The sequence below is a fragment of the Haliotis rubra genome, unplaced genomic scaffold (assembly GCF_003918875.1).
Source record: "Haliotis rubra isolate DU_JTF1 unplaced genomic scaffold, ASM391887v1 Scf964, whole genome shotgun sequence".
Classification (NCBI taxonomy): domain Eukaryota; kingdom Metazoa; phylum Mollusca; class Gastropoda; order Lepetellida; family Haliotidae; genus Haliotis; species Haliotis rubra.
Genome location: NW_025767706.1, coordinates 263,664 through 284,387, shown reverse-complemented (window position 1 = coordinate 284,387; position 20,724 = coordinate 263,664). Strand labels below are relative to the sequence as shown.

Below are 20,724 nucleotides of genomic sequence, written 5' to 3'. Positions count from 1 at the left end.
CACTCTCTCGGATTGAACATTAATGTGTTGTCTGAAACAAAGCAGTGACAACTATCAGACTGACTGAATGATATCATTTCAAACAAGAGTTGATTGAGAAGTTCCATCGCAAGCTGTTGGCTCCAAAATGTTAAAATAAGGTTTTGATACTGGTTATACGTAGACTACATAAGGTTTGATACTCGCGACATTGGGTGCACAATGACAGAATGTGCTTTGATACTCGCGACATTGGGTGCACACTGACAGAATGTGGTTTGATGCCCGCGACATTGGGTGCACACTGACAGAATGTGGTTTGATGCTCGCGACATTGGGTGCACACTGACAGAATGTGGTTTGATACACGCGACATTGGTTGCACACAGAATGTGGTTTGAATGTGGTTTGATACTGCGACATGTGGTTTGATACTCGCGACATTGGTTGCACACTGACAGAATGTGGTTTGATACTCGCGACATTGGTTGCACACTGACAGAATGTGGTTTGATGCTCGCGACATTGGGTGCACACTGACAGAATGTGGTTTGATACTCGCGACATTGGTTGCACACTGACAGAATGTGGTTTGATACTCGCGACATTGGTTGCACACTGACAGAATGTGGTTTGATGCTCGCGACATTGGGTGCACACTGACAGAATGTGGTTTGATGCTCGCGACATTGGGTGCACACTGACAGAATGTGGTTTGATGCTCGCGACATTGGGTGCACACTGACAGAATGTGGTTTGATGCTCGCGACATTGGGTGCACACTGACAGAATGTGGTTTGATGCTCGCGACATTGGGTGCACACTGACAGAATGTGGTTTGATGCTCGCCACATTGGTTGCACACTGACAGAATGTGGTACTTGTAACATGATTGTTGCCAGGTTGAAACTAAATATACTCAGCAGCAAAAAAACTTCAATACGAATTTAAAATGAGATAGGCACTGTAATCAAATCATTATAGAAATGGACATAATAAGCGGTACTTATCATGCAGTTCTCCATTGCCTGTATCGCCAGTTTTGGTGTTGTAGGGCAAACTGTAGACGTTCACGCCGATGACGAGGGGTGAGGATAGGTCCACGGTAAGGTCTATGGCAATGGAGGTTCCCGCTGTTAAGACGTCGGCGTACTGTATCAGTACTGGCGTGCTGTTACGGATGCCTGCATGAAGGGATTCTGTACATGCTGTCGCACAACATGGCGGTCTTGTCGTCTTGTGGTCCCCCTTGGTCTGCCAGTACGGGGGCGATCATTTTTGGTGTTAGTGGCCCGGAAACGTTGCTGCAGCCTGTAGATGGTCCGAACATTGACCTGAAAGTGATTGGCAAAAGCTTGTGCAGAGTGGCCAGCTTCAAGTCTTCCTAGCGCCTGGTTCCTCTGAGCTGTCGTGAGAAGGGGCATCCTGCTGACGTTGTAATGTGAATGTTTCCACCAGGTTTGGGGGTGCATTTTATAGGGCTGATCCTTGTGAACAGCACGTGCAGCAAGAGTTGCATGAAAAACATGGATAACACCGTACCATCTCCGAGATCAGGTTGCGTTTTTGAGACCATTTCCTTGGAAGGAATGTCTTTGCTCAGTTGGAGATGTTGTCATAAATATTCAATCAAAACATTAAAAGAGTTTCCGTTTCTGGGAAGGAAAATTCCAAACTGATGTTTCATTTGCTGCTTAGTATAGTGAACAGGAAATCGTTCCGTAAAAGAACTGTGTGTAAAACCAACCAACAAACAAGAAATATGCTATAGTTAACACTAAGTCTTGTATTCCAAAGTCAATTAAGTTCACGAAGTAGTACAAATTTTGAGGTAATACAATACAAGAGCAGTCATTACAGCAATAAAGACAATGGTGGTAATATTCACCTCTCAGCCACAGTAATCGTACTTTTGACTATAGGTCTAGGCAGGGTATATAATCATCGCACACACTGATGCTCATCTTTTAACTTGAGCTTACTTCACATATTCCCAATACATACAGCATACTTCACATATTCTCCATTCATACAACATTTTTCACATATTCTCCATACACACAGCATACTTCACATATTTTCCCTAGATAAAGCATACATCACATATTCTACTGACAAACAGCATGCTTCACATATTCTCCATAGAAACAGCATACTTCACATATTCTCCATAGAAACAGCATACTTCACATATTCTACTGACAAACAGCATGCTTCACATATTTCACCATACAAACCACACATATCACACATTTACCCCTGTTTACAGCCATCTTGACATGTTCCTCCACACATTTACCCCTGTTTACAGCCATCTTGACATGTTCCTCCACACATTTACCCCTGTTTACAGCCATCTTGACATGTTCTTCCACACATTTACTCCTGTTTACAGCCATCTTGACATGTTCCTCCACACATTTACACCTGTTTACAGCCATCTTGACATGTTCCTCTTTCTCCTGTTTACAGCCATCTTGACATGTATCTTTCACATTTTCTCCCCTGTTTGGTCCAGTTCCTTGGCTTGGTTGTCCATGTCCTCCAGTTCCAGTCCATTCCTCCATGCTGTTGATCCACTGTTCCATCCCACCATTGGCCAGCCTTCCTTATGTGTTCTTCCACATTTACTCCTGTTTACAGTTTCATCTTGACATGTTCCTCCATTTTACCCTGTTTCCTTCCATCTTGACCTCCTTGTCCTCATTTGCCTCCATGTTTTAATGTTTCTTCACATTCCGTTCATCCATCCATCACATTTACTCCTGTTTGCATTTCTTGACATGTTCCTCCATTTACCCTGTTTACAGCCATCTTGACATGTTCCTCCACACATTTTACCCTGTTTGTGTCTTGACATGTTCCTCCATTCCTCATCTTGTTTACCTCCATTTTACCTGTTCCATGTCTTGTTTATCCATTCCTCCACATTTACCCCTTCCTTCATCTGTTTCATTCCTCCACCATTCCTGTTTACAGCCATGTTCTGTGTCCATCCTGGGAATTCCTCCACATTTACCATTTCCTCCATTTCATTTCCTCCATGTCCATTTTTCCATTCCTCATTTCATCTGTGTTCCTCCATCTGTTCCTTCCATTTGTTCCTCCATATCCTTGTATCTTTTGTCCATTCCATTTGTGTCTTGGTCATTCCTCCATATTATTCCTGTTCCATTTTATTTCCTGTGTTGTGATTCCTTTGTCTTATTCCATGTGTCTTGGTGTTCCTCCATTCCATCTTCCATTCTTGTTTATCTTCCTTCCTGTTCCTCCATTTATCCATTCCATGTCTTGTTTATATTCCTCCACCATGTCTTGTTCCATTCCTCCTTGTGTTTCTTCCTCCATTCTCATATTTCCTCCATCTTGTTTATTGTTCCTCCACATTTTACCATGTTTCCTATTCATCTTGTCTTGTGTCATTCCTCCACCATGTTTCCATTTCATTCCTGTTTGTGTCTTGTTGGTCATTCCATTTTCTTCCATCTTGTGTTCCTCCATTTTCTTTGTGTTCCTCCATCTTGTTTATCGTTCCACGTTGTATTTCCATCTTGTTATTCCTCCATTTCCTGTCTTGTTGGTGTTCCTCCACATTTATTTCTTCTGTTTCCATTTCCTCGTTCCTCCATGTCTTGTTGTTCCTCCATCTGTCCTGTCCATTCTCCTTTTTCCTCCATTTCTTGTCATCCTCCTTGGTCATTCCTCCATCTTGTCCATTCTTCCATGTCTTCCTCCTTGTCTTTGTTCCTCCATTCTTCCATGTTCCTCCATTTATGTTTCATGTGTGTTCCTCCACATTCTTTGTGTCTTGTGTTCCTCCTTGGTGTTCTGTGTCATGTCTTGTCTTGTGTTCCTCCATTTTATCCTGTTTGTGTCGTGTGTGTTCCTCCATTTTCTCCTGTCGTGTGTGTCGTTTCCTCCTTGTGTGTGTGTTCCTGTCTGTTGTTCCTCCATGTTCTCCATTTCTTGTTCCACATTTCCTCCTGTTTCTTGGTTGTTTCCTCCATTTGTGTTTGTTCCTCCATTTCTTGTCTTGGTTTCCTCCTGTGTCCTCTGTTGTGACGTTCCTCCATTTGTCCTCCATTTTCCTCCTGTGTCTTGTTGTTCCTCCATTGTGTGTTGTTTCTCCATTGTCTGTGTGTTCCTCCATTTGTCCTCCTCCATCTTGTTTGTTCTTGTCGTTTCCTCCAGTGTTCCTCCATTTCCTGTGTCTTGTGTTTCCTCCATTTTCTCCTGTGTTTCATCTTTGTTTTCCTCCTTGTTCTTGTTCCTCCATTCCTCCTGTTTGTGTCCAGTTTGTGTCTCCACGTTTCCTCCTGTTCCTGTTGTCTTGTGTTCCTCACGTTTTTCTCCCTGTCTTTCAATGCGTCATGGTCCTCCTTTCCTTTGTTCTCCTGTTCCTGATTTGTCTTGACATCCACGTTTCTCCTGTTTGGTCTTGACGTGTTCCTCCATTTTGATCTTGATCGTCCTGACGTGGATGTTCTGTGGGTCTGTTCAGGGTCTCTAAGGCGTCCAACTGCAAGGGACTGTAGCAGTGTGGCCACGCGCCCTGTGTGCGGAACGGACGGAAAAACCTACCTGTCAAGGTGTGAACTCAAAAAGGCAAAGAAGTGTGACGGCAGACGAGTCAAGGTCAGAAAAAAAGGACACTGTTCCGGTAAGTGTATTGTCATAATTCACCAAAAGCCGATATCCTATGTGGGTGCGGGTGTGGGTGTTTGTGTGAGGGGGGTAGGACGGGACGAAGGAATATTTTCCTCTCTCTTTACACCTCATGGTGCCCGAAGGAATAGAGTTCTCCATCTTCACAATGATGCCTAAGGAACAACCGGGGGATAGACTTCTCTCTCTTTACACAAATGATGTTAGTGGCATAGATACAAGATCATGAGACACATAACCTGATTATAATGAATATCGTGTATGTATGCGTGTGTGTGCGTGTGCGTGTGCGTGCGTGTGCTTCCTTATGTGTGTAAGTGTCCGTTATTGAAGCAGGCACATGTGCACAGAACACGTCACACCCTCCCACACCTGTACCCAAATTCCAACATGGCCGCAGGTTCTACAGACCAACACAGTATTTGAAAAGTAGACGTTGCAAGTCCTCAGTCACTTCGTCAAACACTTTTACAATACACTTTGTAGGTGAACATTCCACGCTGGCCCGTGTACCTGGCGTTCGGGACTGCCTCGCCTGGCGGCCACATACAGGTGACATAACTACACAGGTGTTCAAACTTTCCCCGGCAGCCTTCTATTGTACGGTGTGCAGGTGTCCCCTCCAGATTCCAGTGTTAAGAGCTCTCCACTCTCTCTCTCTCTCTCTCTTACAGTCTCTATTCCCGCTAGAGGGTGCTACACGTTCCTGCACGTGCGGCTCACCTGCGTGTAGACACACTGTGAGCTCTACAGCACTGCGTGTATGTGCATGTTGTTGCTGTCGGTATGCAGGCGTGAATGGTAGGAGTCGGTCTGTTATGCCTCAATCATCTAAGGACGCACTATGTAATTTGTCCCATTACTCAGTGTCTCTGTACCCCAACAGTTACTCGAAACAAATATTTTACGTGACCTTATGCACACACCTTCCAATGCGCACACACCTTCCAATGCTTACACAGCCGAATCTAAGGATATTTATGAGAATATTACATAGAACATGATGTTCAGCAGTACAACTTTAGAGGAGTACCGTGTCACACCTGGGACATCTGAGACTTGGTGCCTCACTAAAAGTAGCTGTACAATCAACATATTTTGTTTGGAAGTGAACACCGTATCCTTCATCTCCTTCAATCCGAAACGTGTCCTCCCTCAAGACCTACCTGGGTACTCCCTGCAGTACTCCCCTACCTGTGTACCTCCCTGGGGTACTCCCCTACCTGTGTACCTCCCTGCAGTACTACCCTACCTGTGTACCTCCCTGGGGTACTCCCCTACCTGTGTACCTCCCTGGGGTACTCCCCTACCTGTGTACCTCGCTGCAGTAATCCCCTACCTGTGTACCTACCTGGGGTACTCCCCTACCTGTGTACCTCCCTGGGGTACTCCCCTACCTGTGTACCTCCCTGCAGTAATCCCCTACCTGTGTACCTCCCTGGGGTACTCCCCTACCTGTGTACCTCCCTGCAGTAATCCCCTACCTGTGTACCTCCCTGGGGTACTCCCCTACCTGTGTACCTCCCTGCAGTAATCCCCTACCTGTGTACCTCCCTGCAGTACTCCCCTACCTGTGTACCTCCCTGCAGTAATCCCCTTCCTGTGTACCTCCCTGCAGTAATCCCTTCCTGTGTACCTCCCTGCAGTAATCCCTTCCTGTGTACCTCCCTGCAGTAATGCCCTTCCTGTGTACCTCCCTGCAGTAATCCCCTTCCTGTGTACCTTCCTGCAGCAATCCCCTACCTGTGTACCTCCCTGCAGTAATGCCCCTTCCTGTGTACCTCCCTGCAGTAATGCCCTTCCTGTGTACCTCCCTGCCCTTCCTGTGTGTACCTCCCTGCAGTAATGCCCTTCCTGTGTACTTCCCTGCAGTAATCCCCTACCTGTTTACCTCCCTGCAGTAATCCCCTTCCTGTGTACCTCCCTGCAGTAATGCCCTTCCTGTGTACCTCCCTGCAGTAATGCCCTTCCTGTGTACCTCCCTGGGGTACTCCCCTACCTGTGTACCTCCCTGGGGTACTCCCCTATCTGTCTACCTCCCTCAGGTCCTACTCTACCTGTGTACCTCCACGAAGTCCTACTCTACCTGTGTACCTTCCTCAAGTCCTACTCTACCTGTTAACCTCCACGAAGTCCTACTCTACCTGTGTACCTCCACCAGGTCCTACTCTACCTGTGTACCTCCCCGAAGTCGTACTCTACCTGTGTACCTCCACGAAGTCGTACTCTACCTGTGTACCTCCACGAAGTCGTACTCTACCTGTGTACCTCCACGAAGTCCTACTCTACCTGTGTACCTTCCTCAAGTCCTGCTCTACCTGTGTACCTCCACCTCGCCTACTCTACCTGTGTACCTCCCTCAGGTCCTACTCTACCTGTGTACCTCCACCAAGTCCTACTCTACCTTCCTCAAGTCCTACTCTACCTGTCTACCTCCACCAAGTCCTACTCTACTTGTGTACCTCCCTCAGGTCCTACTCTACCTGTGTCCCTCCACCAAGTCCTACTCTACCTGTGTACCTTCCTCAAGTCCTGCTCTACCTGTGTACCTCCCTCAGGTCCTACTCTACCTGTGTACCTCCACGAAGTCCTACTCTACCTGTGTACCTTCCTCAAGTCCTACTCTACCTGTGTACCTCCCTCAGGTCCTACTCTACCTGTGTACCTCCACCAAGTCCTACTCTACCTCTGTACCTCCACCAAGTCTTACTCTACCTGTGTACCTCCACGAAGTCCTACTCTACCTGTGTACCTTCCTCAAGTCCTGCTCTACCTGTGTACCTCCACCAAGTCCTACTCTACCTGTGTACCTCCACCAAGTCCTACTCTACCTGTGTACCTCCACCAAGTCCTACTCTACCTGTGTACCTTCCTCAAGTCCTACTCTACCTGTTTACCTCCACGAAGTCCTACTCTACCTGTGTACCTTCCTCAAGTCCTGCTCTACCTGTGTACCTTCCTCAAGTCCTACTCTACCTGTGTACCTCCACCAAGTCCTACTCTACCTGTGTACCTCCACCAAGTCCTACTCTACCTGTGTACCTCCCTCAAGTCCTGCTCTACCTGTGTACCTCCACGAAGTCCTACTCTACCTGTGTACCTTCCTCAAGTCCTACTCTACCTGTGTTCCTCCACCAAGTCCTACTCTACCTGTGTACCTTCCTCAAGTCCCACTCTACCTGTGTTCCTCCACCAAGTCCTACTCTACCTGTGTACCTCCACCAAGTCCTTCTCTACCTGTGTACCTTCCTCAAGTCCTGCTCTACCTGTGTACCTTCCTCAAGTCCTACTCTACCTGTGTACCTTCCTCAAGTCCTATTCTACCTGTCTACCTTCCTCAAGTCCTGCTCTACCTGTGTACCTCCACGAAGTCCTACTCTACCTGTGTACCTCCCTCATGTCCTACTCTACCTGTGTACCTCCACGAAGTCCTACTCTACCTTCCTCAAGTCCTACTCTACCTGTGTACCTCCCTCAAGTCCCTAATCCCCACCATACACACACATGTGTTCCCAACCATGCACGCCGATATATTCCCCACTATACACACATGTGTTCCCAACCATGCACACAGATATGTTTCCCATCATAGACTCAGTCTTCCTGTCTGTATTCGCTACAGCTGAGTACCTGGTGGATGTCTTCAATGTTTCTACCTTAGCATACCCTGTTTAGGTCACCCCGCATTTATAACCAGAACTGCTTTGAAACACCAGGAACCCGTTTCACAAAGCTACCGTAGCGCTACGATTGTCGTACCTGCTATACTGTAACATAGACTTACGACAGTCGTAGCGCTACGATTGTCGTACCTGCTATACTGTAACATAGACTTACGACAGTCGTAGCGCTACGATTGTCGTACCTGCTATACTGTAACATAGACTTACGACAGTCGTAGCGCTACGAATGTCGTACCTGCTATACTGTAACATAGACTTACGACAGTCGTAGCACTACGATTGTCGTACCTGCTATACTGTAACATAGACTTACGACAGTCGTAGCGCTACGATAGCTTTGTGAAACGGGGCCCTGGAACCCAAGTGTCCACTACGTCGTGCTTCATGATTATCATCCAAGTCAAGGTTAGTTTAACCGAGGTGTGTTTTCGGCTCAACGGAAGTCTGTGAGGTGACGTGAGGGCAGTTCTCCCAGTGTGGAGACACCTGTTGCTAACACCCCGACTCGTGTGTTGTATCTGGTGCTCAACTGAGTGTAATTTATGTGCAACAAGGTATGGTGGCAGTTAACTTGCCAGTCTCAAGCCTGCACATTCACAAAACACACGTCCTCGTACGTACACAGGCGTATGTAGAGACATGAGGTTAGATTGCGGGCCGGGCGAGGTAAGTTAATCGTGAGTGTGTGATTGTTTTGTTTGATATGGATCATGTCACGTACGACCCCAGCCAATTCGAACAGCAAACATAACAAATAATTATAATTATGAGATCAGTAGCTGGGCCACGTGTTCGCCACCTGTGTTCAGTCGACAGATGGACTCCCCACATCCCTGGCACGGTAGCATATCTTCCTCCTGATTGCTAATTCTCCTTGGGCTTTACGTAGATCAGATAACTTCGCCATGCTTATCGGAACGACACTTGCTGCTTAAAACTTTACCCTCGTCAAAGTGGGTAATACAGGAAATTTAGTTATCCTGTTAATCGCCTACTTGAAGTTTGTCAGTGATTATACCCATATGCTGTATGTACGCAGGCCCTATATTATGGATAAAGCGAGGCTGACATCACCCCCCTTACTGCTCGCAACTCTAGTCTGGAGCTTTGGTTACAATCAGACCATTGCTCCGTACCTGTGAAGACTCCCAGCTAATGTCACTCTGTTGCCTTGTATCGCGCCTCCAAACCCTTGTACAAACACACTGAACCAAACCCGATTAAAGTGCTATCTTTGCTTACATCCTTCGCTACTTGGTCGAAGACTGTCAGTGGCGGTGATAACAGCCTGTTCACCTGACTCAACAAAGCCAGGAGGAGAGTGGCGACACCTGGAGGGTTAGGGGGTAAACACTGCTTGTCGCCTTCTAGTTGTCCCTCGCTCGCTGATCTCTAGAACCTGTCACGTGTCGATACGCACATGTAGTGGAGTATTCAGAACATACACAGCTCGACATGGACGTGGTGTGAGGATCTCTGGATTAACGTAGCAGTACAGCCAGTCCAGGTGAAGACTGAAGATTATACACAGCTCGCCATGGACGTGGTGTGAGGATCTCTGGATTAACGTAGCAGTACAGCCAGTCCAGGTGAAGACTGAAGATTATACACAGCTCGACATTGACGTGGTGTGAGGATCTCTGGATTAACGTAGCAGTACAGCCAGTCCAGGTGAAGACTGAAGATTATACACAGCTCGACATTGACGTGGTGTGAGGATCTCTGGATTAACGTAGCAGTACAGCCAGTCCAGGTGAAGACTGAAGATTATACACAGCTCGACATTGACGTGGTGTGAGGATCTCTGGATTAACGTAGCAGTACAGCCAGTCCAGGTGAAGACTGAAGATTATACACAGCTCGACATTGACGTGGTGTGAGGATCTCTGGATTAACGTAGCAGTACAGCCAGTCCAGGTGAAGACTGAAGATTATACACAGCTCGACATTGACGTGGTGTGAGGATCTCTGGATTAACGTAGCAGTACAGCCAGTCCAGGTGAAGACTGAAGATTGTACACAGCTCGACATGGACGTGGTGTGAGGATCTCTGGATTAACGTAGCAGTACAGCGAGTCCAGGTGAAGACTGAAGATTATATACAGCTCGACATTGACGTGGTGTGAGGATCTCTGGATTAACGTAGCAGTACAGCCAGTCCAGGTGAAGACTGAAGATTATAGACAGCTCGACATTGACGTGGTGTGAGGATCTCTGGATTAACGTAGCAGTACAGCCAGTCCAGGTGAAGACTGAAGATTATACACAGCTCGACATTGACGTGGTGTGAGGATCTCTGGATTAACGTAGCAGTACAGCCAGTCCAGGTGAAGACTGAAGATTATACACAGCTCGACATTGACGTGGTGTGAGGATCTCTGGATTAACGTAGCAGTACAGCCAGTCCAGGTGAAGACTGAAGATTATACACAGCTCGCCATGGACGTGGTGTGAGGATCTCTGGATTAACGTAGCAGTACAGCCAGTCCAGGTGAAGACTGAAGATTATACACAGCTCGACATTGACGTGGTGTGAGGATCTCTGGATTAACGTAGCAAACAGCAAAGCTCAACGTAAACAAAGCGGAAACATTGAATGGTATACAATGCTAAGTGCAACCATTGGAGGATATACACTGCTAAGTGCAACCATTGGAGGGTATACACTGCTAAGTGCATCCATTGGAGGGTATACACAGCTCACCATAAACTAAGTCCAGACATTAAAGGATAAACAGAACTCGACTTGAACCAAGTGCAAACATGGAAGGGTATATACTGCTAGACACATGTTATTTGTGGAGATTGAAGGGTATATATAGCTTGACACATACCAGGTGTCGAGATTGAAGGGTACACACTGCTCGACACATACTATGTGTGGAGATCGAAGGGTATATACTGCTCGGAAAATATCACGTGTAGAGATTGAATGTTATATACCGTTTGACACATGTCAGGTGTGGAGATTGAAGGGTATATAGTGCTTAACATATATCAGGTGTGGAGATTGGAGGGTATATAGTGCTTAACATATATCACGTGTGGAGATTGAAGGGCATATAGTGCTTGACACATATCAGGTGTGCAGATTGAAGGGCATATAGTGCTTGACATATCTCAGGTGCGAAATTGAAGGGTATATAGTGCTTGACACGTACCAGATGTAAAGATTGAAGGGTACATCTTGCTTGACACATACCACGTGTGGAGAATGAAGGGTTTATAGTGCTTGACACATCAGGTGTAGAGATTGAAGGGTATATTTCTTGATATACACTTGATGTCCATCTTGATAAGTAAAACATTGAAGATTTCACAAAAAGATCTAATTCACTGAAGCAATCAACACAAATCCTCAGTCAACAGAGACCAAAGATCACTCATCCCCATCAGCCTGCAATGACTCGTTTTAACAACAGAGCACTCCCGCTCTCATCTCCGAATCATCAGTTTTGTATAGTTTATACCCCTTCTCGCACATTTGCCTCTCTACAGATATTTCTGCTTTAATCGCAAATACCCATTAGCATTGTTAATCCATTTCACGCAAACTTTTAACTTGTTTTAGTTAATCCTTAACATATATCAGGTGTGGAGATTGGAGGGTATATAGTCCTTAACATATATCAGGTGTGGAGATTGAAGGGCATATAGTGCTTGACACATATCAGGTGGGCAGATTGAAGGGCATATAGTGCTTGACATATCTCAGGTGCGAAATTGAAGGGTATATATTGCTTAACATTTATCAGGTGTGAAGATTGAAGAGTAAATAGTGCTTGGCACACATAATTTGTGGAGATTGCAGGGTATATAGTGCTTGACACATACCAGATGTAAAGATTGAAGGGTACATCTTGCTTGACACATACCACGTGTGGAGAATGAAGGGTTTATAGTGCTTGACACATCAGGTGTAGAGATTGAAGGGTATATTTCTTGATATACACTTGATGTCCATCTTGATAAGTAAAACATTGAAGATATACCCCTTCTCGCACATTTGCCTCTCTACAGATCTTTCTGCTTTAATCGCAAATACCCATTAGCGTTGTTAATCCATTTCATGCAAACTTTTAACTTGTTTTAGTTAATCCTTTTTCTAATGAATATACGTCTGTGCTGTCACTCTTGATTGGCAGCGTCATAACAGATTATAACGAAACGCCCCATCGTACAATACAGTTGTCAACCATAAAGTACCCTGACTTTATTGTTACTCACCAGCTTCTTGAACTCCAGTCAGATTATGCTTGATATACACCAGGTGTGGAGACTAAAGTGCATACACTGCTTGATATACACCAGGTGTGGAGACTAAAGTGTATACACTGCTTGATATGCACCAGGTGTCGAGACAGAAGTGTATACACTGCTTGATATACACCAGGTGTCGAGACTGAAGTGTATACACTGCTTGATATACACCAGGTGTGGAGACTAAAGTGTATACACTGCTTGATATACACCAGATGTGGAGACTGAAGTGTATACACTGCTTGATATACACCAGGTGTGGAGACTGAAGTGTATACACTGCTTGATATGCACCAGGTGTGGAGACTAAAGTGTATACACTGCTTGATATACACCAGGTGTGGAGACTAAAGTGTATACACTGCTTGATATACACCAAACACGGTAACTAAAGGGTATATACTTCTTGATACACACTAAGTATGGAGATTGTAGGGTGATTGCCTCAAGTCCTAATCTACCTGTGTACCTTCCTCAAGTCCTACACTACCTCAGTACCTTCCTCAAGTCCTACTCTACCTGTGTACCTCCACCAAGTCCTACTCTACCTGTGTACCTCCCTCAAGTCCCACTCTACCTGTGTACCTCCATGAAGTCCTACTCTACCTGTGTACCTCCACCAAGTCCTACTCTACCTGTGTACCTTCCTCAAGTCCCACTCTACCTGTGTTCCTCCACCAAGTCCTACTCTTCCTATGTACCTTCCTCAAGTCCTACTCTACCTGTGTTCTTCCACCAAGTCCTACTCTACCTGTGTACCTTCCTCAAGTCCCACTCTACCTGTGTTCCTCCACCAAGTCCTACTCTACCTGTGTACTTCCACCAAGTCCTACTCTACCTGTGTACCCCCCTCCTACTCTACCTGTGTCCTCCTCCAGGTCCTACCTGTGTGCCTCCCTCAAGTCCCACTCTACCTCTGTACCTTCATGAAGTCCTACTCTACTTGTGTACCTCCACCAAGTCCTACTCTACCTGTGTACCTCCCTCAGGTCCTACTCTACCTGTGTACCTCCCTCAGGTCCTACTCTACCTGTGTACCTCCCTCAGGTCCTACTCTACCTGTGTACCTCCCTCAAGTCCCACTCTACCTCTGTACCTTCATGAAGTCCTACTCTACTTGTGTACCTCCACCAAGTCCTACTCTACCTGTGTACCTCCCTCAGGTCCTACTCTACCTGTGTACCTCCCTCAGGTCCTACTCTACCTGTGTACCTCCCTCAAGTCCCACTCTACCTCTGTACCTTCATGAAGTCCTACTCTACTTGTGTACCTCCACCAAGTCCTACTCTACCTGTGTACCTCCCTCAGGTCCTACTCTACCTGTGTACCTCCCTCAGGTCCTACTCTACATGTGTACCTCCCTCAGGTCCTACTCTACCTGTGTACCTCCCTCAAGTCCTACTCTACCTGTGTACCTCCACCAAGTCCTACTCTACCTGTGTACCTTCCTCAAGTCCCACTCTACCTGTGTTCCTCCACCAAGTCCTACTCTACCTGTGTACCTCCTTCAAGTGCTACTCTACCTGTGTACCTCCACCAAGTCCTACTCTACCTGTGTACCTTCCTCAAGTCCCACTCTACCTGTGTTCCTCCACCAAGTCCTACTCTACCTGTGTACCTCCACCAAGTCCCACTCTACCTGTGTTCCTCCACCAAGTCCTACTCTACCTGTGTTCCTCCACCAAGTCCCACTCTACCTGTGTTCCTCCACCAAGTCCTACTCTACCTGTGTACCTCCACCAAGTCCTACTCTACCTGTGTACCTCCACCAAGTCCTACTCTACCTGTGTACCTCCCTCAGGTCCCTACTCTACATGTGTGTACCTCCCCAGGTCCTACTCTACCTCTGTACCTCCCTCAAGTCCTACTCTACCTGTGTACCTCCACCAAGTCCTACTCTACCTGTGTACCTTCCTCAAGTCCCACTCTACCTGTGTTCCTCCCACCAAGTCCTACTCTACCTGTGTACCTCCACCAAGTCCTACTCTACCTGTGTACCTCCACCAAGTCCTACTCTACCTGTGTACCTCCTTCAAGTCCCACTCTACCTGTGTTCCTCCACCAAGTCCTACTCTACCTGTGTACCTCCACCAAGTCCTACTCTACCTGTGTACCTCCTTCAAGTCCTACTCTACCTGTGTACCTCCACCAAGTCCTACTCTACCTGTGTACCTCCACCAAGTCCTCTACCTGTGTACCTCCTTCCAAGTCCCACTCTACCTGTGTACCTCCACCAAGTCCTACTCTACCTGTGTACCCCCTTCAAGTCCTACTCTACCTGTGTACCTCCACCACGTCTTACTCTACCTGTGTACCTCCCTCAAAACCCTACTCTACCTGTGTACCTCCCTCAAGTCCTACTCTACCAGTGTACCTCCCCACCATGCACACATACATATTCCCCACCATGCACACACGCAGTTATACTAGCCAGTCTCAAGCCTGCACGGTCACATAACACACGTCCTCGTACGTACACAGGCGTATGTAGAGACATGAGGTTAGATTCCGGCCGGGCGAAGATTGACAGTGGGCCAGAAGCAGTAGTGCTCGTCACATGGGGCAGAAGAGTGGGAGTGGGCCAAGAAGTAGTGCTCGTCACATGGGGCAGAAGAGTGACAGTGGGACAGTAGGTAGTGCTCGTCACATGGGGCAGAAGAGTGACAGTGGGACAGTAGGTAGTGCTCGTCACATGGGGCAGAAGAGTGACAGTGGGACAAGAGGTAGTGCTCGTCACATGGGCCAGAAGAGTAGAGAGGGGCAGAAGAGTGGCCAAGAAGCAGTGCTCGTCACATGGGGCAGAAGAGTGGGAGTGGGCCAAGAAGCAGTGCTCGTCACATGGGGCAAAAGAGTAGGTAGGTAGTGGGGGGCAAGAAGCAGTGCTCGGTAGGCCACATGGGTCAGTAGGTAGAGCTAGTCACATGGGCCAAGAAGTGACAGTGCTCGTCACATGGGGCAGAAGAGTGACAGTGGGCCAAGGAGCAGTGCTCGTCACATGGGGCAGAAGAGTAGGAGTAGGAGTGCTCGTCATGGGCCAAGAAGCAGTGCTCGTCACGTGGGGCAGAAGTGTGGGAGTGGGCCAAGAAGCAGTGCTCGTCACATGGGCCAGAAGCAGAGTAGGAGTGGGCCAAGAAGCAGTGCTCGTCACATGGGGCAGAAGAAGAGTGAGAGTGGGCCAAGAAGCAGTGCTCGTCACATGGGTCAGAAGAGTAGGAGTGGGCCAAGAAGCAGTGCTCGTCACATGGGGCAGAAGAGTAGGAGTGGGCCAAGAAGCAGTGCTCGTCACACGGGGCAGAAGAGTGGGAGTGGGCCAAGAAGCAGTGCTCGTCACACGGGGCAGAAGAGTTGTAACGGGCCAAGAAGCAGTGCTCGTCACATGGGGCAGAAGAGTAGGAGTGGGCCAAGAAGCAGTGCTCGTCACATGGGGCAGAAGAGTAGGAGTGGGCCAAGAAGCGGTGCTCGTCACGTGGGGCAGAAGAGTAGGAGTGGGCCAAGAAGCGGTGCTCGTCACATGGGGAAGAAGAGTAGGAGTGGGCCAAGAAGCATTTCGCGTCACATGGGTCAGCAAAGTGAGAGCTGGGTGCGTAATGAGATGGGGTGTTTGTGAGATATTTGGAAGGTGAGATGGGATGAGAGGCAGCGCTTGTGAGTTCCAGTGATATACACATTTAGAGAGATATATATATCACGCTATCTAAAGCCTGTCACAGGTGTGTCTACCTTGTCACATCTAAATACGATATATCGTGACACTGAGTGCTATAAGCCTTCCCTTCGACTCCCCCCACCTGTGGCTAAATGATACATGGAGCACTCGGAACTCGCCGTAACAATTTGCAGAATTGTATTTTACAGTGCTACCTGTCTGTGTGGGGAATCGCCTGTTTAAACTGGGTCATGCAATAAGTGAAATACATCAATTGCTTTTACTTTGCCTTTTTGCAGTAGGAGCTGCACTGAAACAAGTGTTGTCGGTGTCTAAAGGACATCCAGTCGGTGCTGCACTGAAACAAGTGTTGTCGGTGTCTAAAGGACATCCAGTCGGTGCTGCACTGAAACAGGTGTTGTCTGTGTTTAAAGCACATCTAGTGGGTGCTCTGCTGAAACAGCTGTTGTCGGTATTTAAAGCACATCTGGGCGGTGCTCTGCTGAAACAGGTGTTGTCTGTGTCTAAAGCACATCTAGTCGGTGCTCTGCTGAAACAGGTGTTGTCTGTGTCTAAAGCACATCTAGTCGGTGCTCTGCTGAAACAGGTGTTGTCTGTGTCTAAAGCACATCTAGTCGGTGCTCTGCTGAAACAGGTGTTGTCTGTGTCTAAAGCACATCTAGTCGGTGCTCTGCTAAAACAGGTGTTGTCTGTGTCTAAAGCACATCTAGTCGGTGCTCTGCTGAAACAGGTGTTGTCGGTGTCTAAAGCGCTTCTTGTCGGTGCTGCACTGAAACAGTCCCCCATTAATACACCATCATTAAACCCACCAGTATACACCCAGCCTCTCATTGGTACAACACCATTAAACCCATATGTGTACACACACCCTCTTATTAATACACCACCATTAGACCCATCTGTTTTCAGCCTCCATTAATATACCACCATCGAGCCACTTTCATACAGGCTTTCCCTATTCGTGATCGTTTACCCCTCCACAATACCTCTCTTCACCCTGATAACATCATTCCGTGCTCTGCCCCCAGGCCACCCCCTCCTTCTCCCCCTCCCCCCTCCTACACACCTGCAAATCTACCAGTATCAATGTTAGAGGGTAATCTTGACACCTTGATGATTGAAATGTTATCCGACATTCCATACTTCCAGACACGGCAGCCCAGTACGTGGGATTACGTCTGTCTTCGTGTATCACCTTCCCAGTCACATTAATCACCCGGTGCATTAGTTTTTCTGTAATCAGCATTGCGAGAGTTAATCAGCACTGTTGTACTTTATTACCCTTCCTTCAATCCTTGTCATCAGTCTTAGAGGTCACATGAAACCTTATGTATGTATCATCAAGGCCATTCGTCCCCTTGTTTCATTAAGGCCCATCAATCCTCCTGTATCATCAAGGCATCCATCCCCTTGTTCCATTAAGGCTCATAAATCCTCCTGTATCACAAGGCCATTCATCCCCTTGTTTCCTTAAGGCCCATCAATCGCCCTGTATCACAAGGCCATCACTCCCCTTGTTTCATAAAGGCCCATCACTCCTCCTGTATGACAAGGCCATCACTCCCCTTGTTTCATTAAGGCCCATCAATCCTTCTGTATCACAAGGCCATCCATCCCTTGTTTCATTAAGGCTCATCAATCCTCCTGTATCACAAGGCCATCCATCCCCTTGTTTCATTAAGGCCCATCAATCCTCCTGTATCACAAGGCCATTCATCCCCTTGTTTCATTAAGGCTCATCAATCCTCCTGTATCACCAAGGCCGTCCGTCCCCTTGTTTCCTTAAGGCACATCACTTCTGTATCATCAAGGCATCCATCCCCTTGTTCCATTAGGGCCCATCAATCCTCCTTTATGACAAGGCCATTCATCCCCTTGTTTCATTAAGGCCCATCAATCCTCTTGTATCACAAGGCCATCCATCCCTTTGTATCATCTAGGCCATCCATCCTTTTGTATCAACCAGGCCTGTCATTCTTCCTGTATCATCAAAGCTATCCAATGTTATTCTCCACTGAAGTGAAATATATGACAATGTTATTCTCTGATTCAGCCGGTGCAGAGAGCGGAGGAGCCAGGAGCTACCAGGGAAGATGCCCCGAGGAACGCGCGCAGGCGATGGAGTCAGCTAAACGGGACAATTCAGTGGTGTTCGTCCCCGACTGCAGCGCTGACGGCACCTTCGCGGAAGTCCAGTGTCACGCCACCGGCTACTGCTGGTGCACCACCAAGGATGGCCACCACATTCCGGGAACTTCCGTCAAAGACCGCAGACCTCGTTGTGGGAGAGGTAGACGAGGTCAACACTGATTTATTATTCCGATACCATGCCTTGTTTCGCTTTCAGTTCGTTCTCTTCCTTGTTTACGGTCATTCGACATACTGAACATATATTTATCAGTTATATGTCTTTCAAAAGGGATCACAGGTGTACAACACTAAGACGCAGGACGTCTCTGTGCAAAGTGTACTAGCGCATGCCAGAGAAGCCTGAATCAGGGTTCGAATCCCGGTTTGACCAGATAATATGTCTAGGTTTGGCGGCAGCATACCCCTCTTCGTAAATGTCGCCAACGAGGTGAACGTCTCAGACCTGCATAACTTCCGCCCTCATGTACCTGGACTACTGTTCATAGTGGCGCTAAACATTTCACATGCAGATACAGCTGTCTGTCATGGAGAAATCTGGAGCCTCGGCTCATACCGACAGTTTATTTCATCATCGAAATCAGCTGAAACATAATTTCTCTATCATTTTGCACTATTACAATTAGTTGCGTAAACAATAGTTGCATTTAGAACCAAAGCGTGATGTTATAAAACGTTATCAAATGAAAACGTACTTAATGTATAGAACCCCTAACACAGAGTCATAACCAATAGACAGTATTATAACTGTTTCAATACACCATTTCCTGGGGAGTACACAACCAATAGACAGTATTATAACTGTTTCAATACACCATTTCCTGGGGAGTACACAACCAATAGACAGTATTATAACTGTTTCAATACACCATTTCCTGGGGAGTACACAACCAATAGACAGTATTATAACTGTTTCAATACACCATTTCCTGGGGAGTACACAACCAATAGACAGTATTATAACTGTTTCAATACACCATTTCCTGGGAGTACACAACCAATAGACAGTATTATAACTGTTTCAATACACCATTTCCTGGGGTACACACAACCAATAGACAGTATTAGACAGTTTCCTGGGATTATAACTGTTTCAATACACCATTTCCTGGGGAGTACACAACCAATAGACAGTATTATAACTGTTTCAATACACCATTTCCTGGGGAGTACACAACCAATAGACAGTATTATAACTGTTTCAATACACCATTTCCTGGGGAATTACACAACCAATAGACAGTATTATAACTTTCAATACACCATTCAATACACCATTTCCCTGGGGAGTACACAACCAATAGACAGTATTATAACTGTTTCAATACACCATTTCCCTGGGGAGTACACAACCAATAGACAGTATTATAACTGTTTCAATACACCATTTCCCTGGGGAGTACACAACCCTTAGACAGTATTATAACTGTTTCAATACACCATTTCCCTGGGGAGTACACAACCAATAGACAGTATTATAACTGTTTCAATACACCATTTCCCTGGGGAGTACACAACCAATAGACAGTATTATAACTGTTTCAATACACCATTTCCCTGGGGAGTACACAACCAATAGACAGTATTATAACTGTTTCAATACACCATTTCCTGGGAGTACACAACCAATAGACAGTATTATAACTGTTTCAATACACCATTTCCTGGGAGTACACAACCAATAGACAGTATTATAACTGTTTCAATACACCATTTCCTGGGGAGTACACAACCAATAGACAGTATTATAACTGTTTCAATACACCATTTCCTGGGAGTACACAACCAATAGACAGTATTATAACTGTTTCAATACACCATTTCCTGGGGAATACACAACCAATAGACAGTATTATAACTGTTTCAATACACCATTTCCTGGGGAGTACACAACCAATAGACAGTATTATAACTGTTTCAATACACCATTTCCCTGGGAGTACACAACCAATAGACAGTATTATAACTGTTTCAATACACCATTTCCTGGGGAGTACACAACCAATAGACAGTATTATAACTGTTTCAATACACCATTTCCTGGGGAGTACACAACCAATAGACAGTATTATAACTGTTTCAATACACCATTTCCTGGGAATTACACAACCAATAGACAGTATTATAACTGTGTTTCAATACACCATTTCCCTGGGGTAGTACACAACCAATAGACAGTATTATAACTGTTTCAATACACCATTTCCCTGGGGAGTACACAACCAATAGACAGTATTATAACTGTTTCAATACACCATTTCCCTGGGAGTACACAACCAATAGACAGTATTATAACTGTTTCAATACACCATTTCCCTGGGG

At 46.5% G+C, this 20,724-nt stretch overlaps 1 protein-coding gene across 1 annotated transcript in view; it reads left to right on the top strand.

The window, feature by feature from the left end:
* Positions 1–4,434: 4,434 nt before the first annotated feature.
* The window catches only part of LOC124265165 (SPARC-related modular calcium-binding protein 1-like), a gene marked incomplete at its 5' end in the record, with an annotated part of 63,521 nt that continues 47,231 nt past the window's right edge, over positions 4,435–20,724 (top strand). Inside the window, 2 exons of the mRNA XM_046699954.1 lie at positions 4,435–4,639; positions 18,308–18,553. Coding sequence (XP_046555910.1) covers positions 4,435–4,639; positions 18,308–18,553 — 451 coding nt within the window. The remainder of the gene's footprint in view (positions 4,640–18,307; positions 18,554–20,724) is intronic.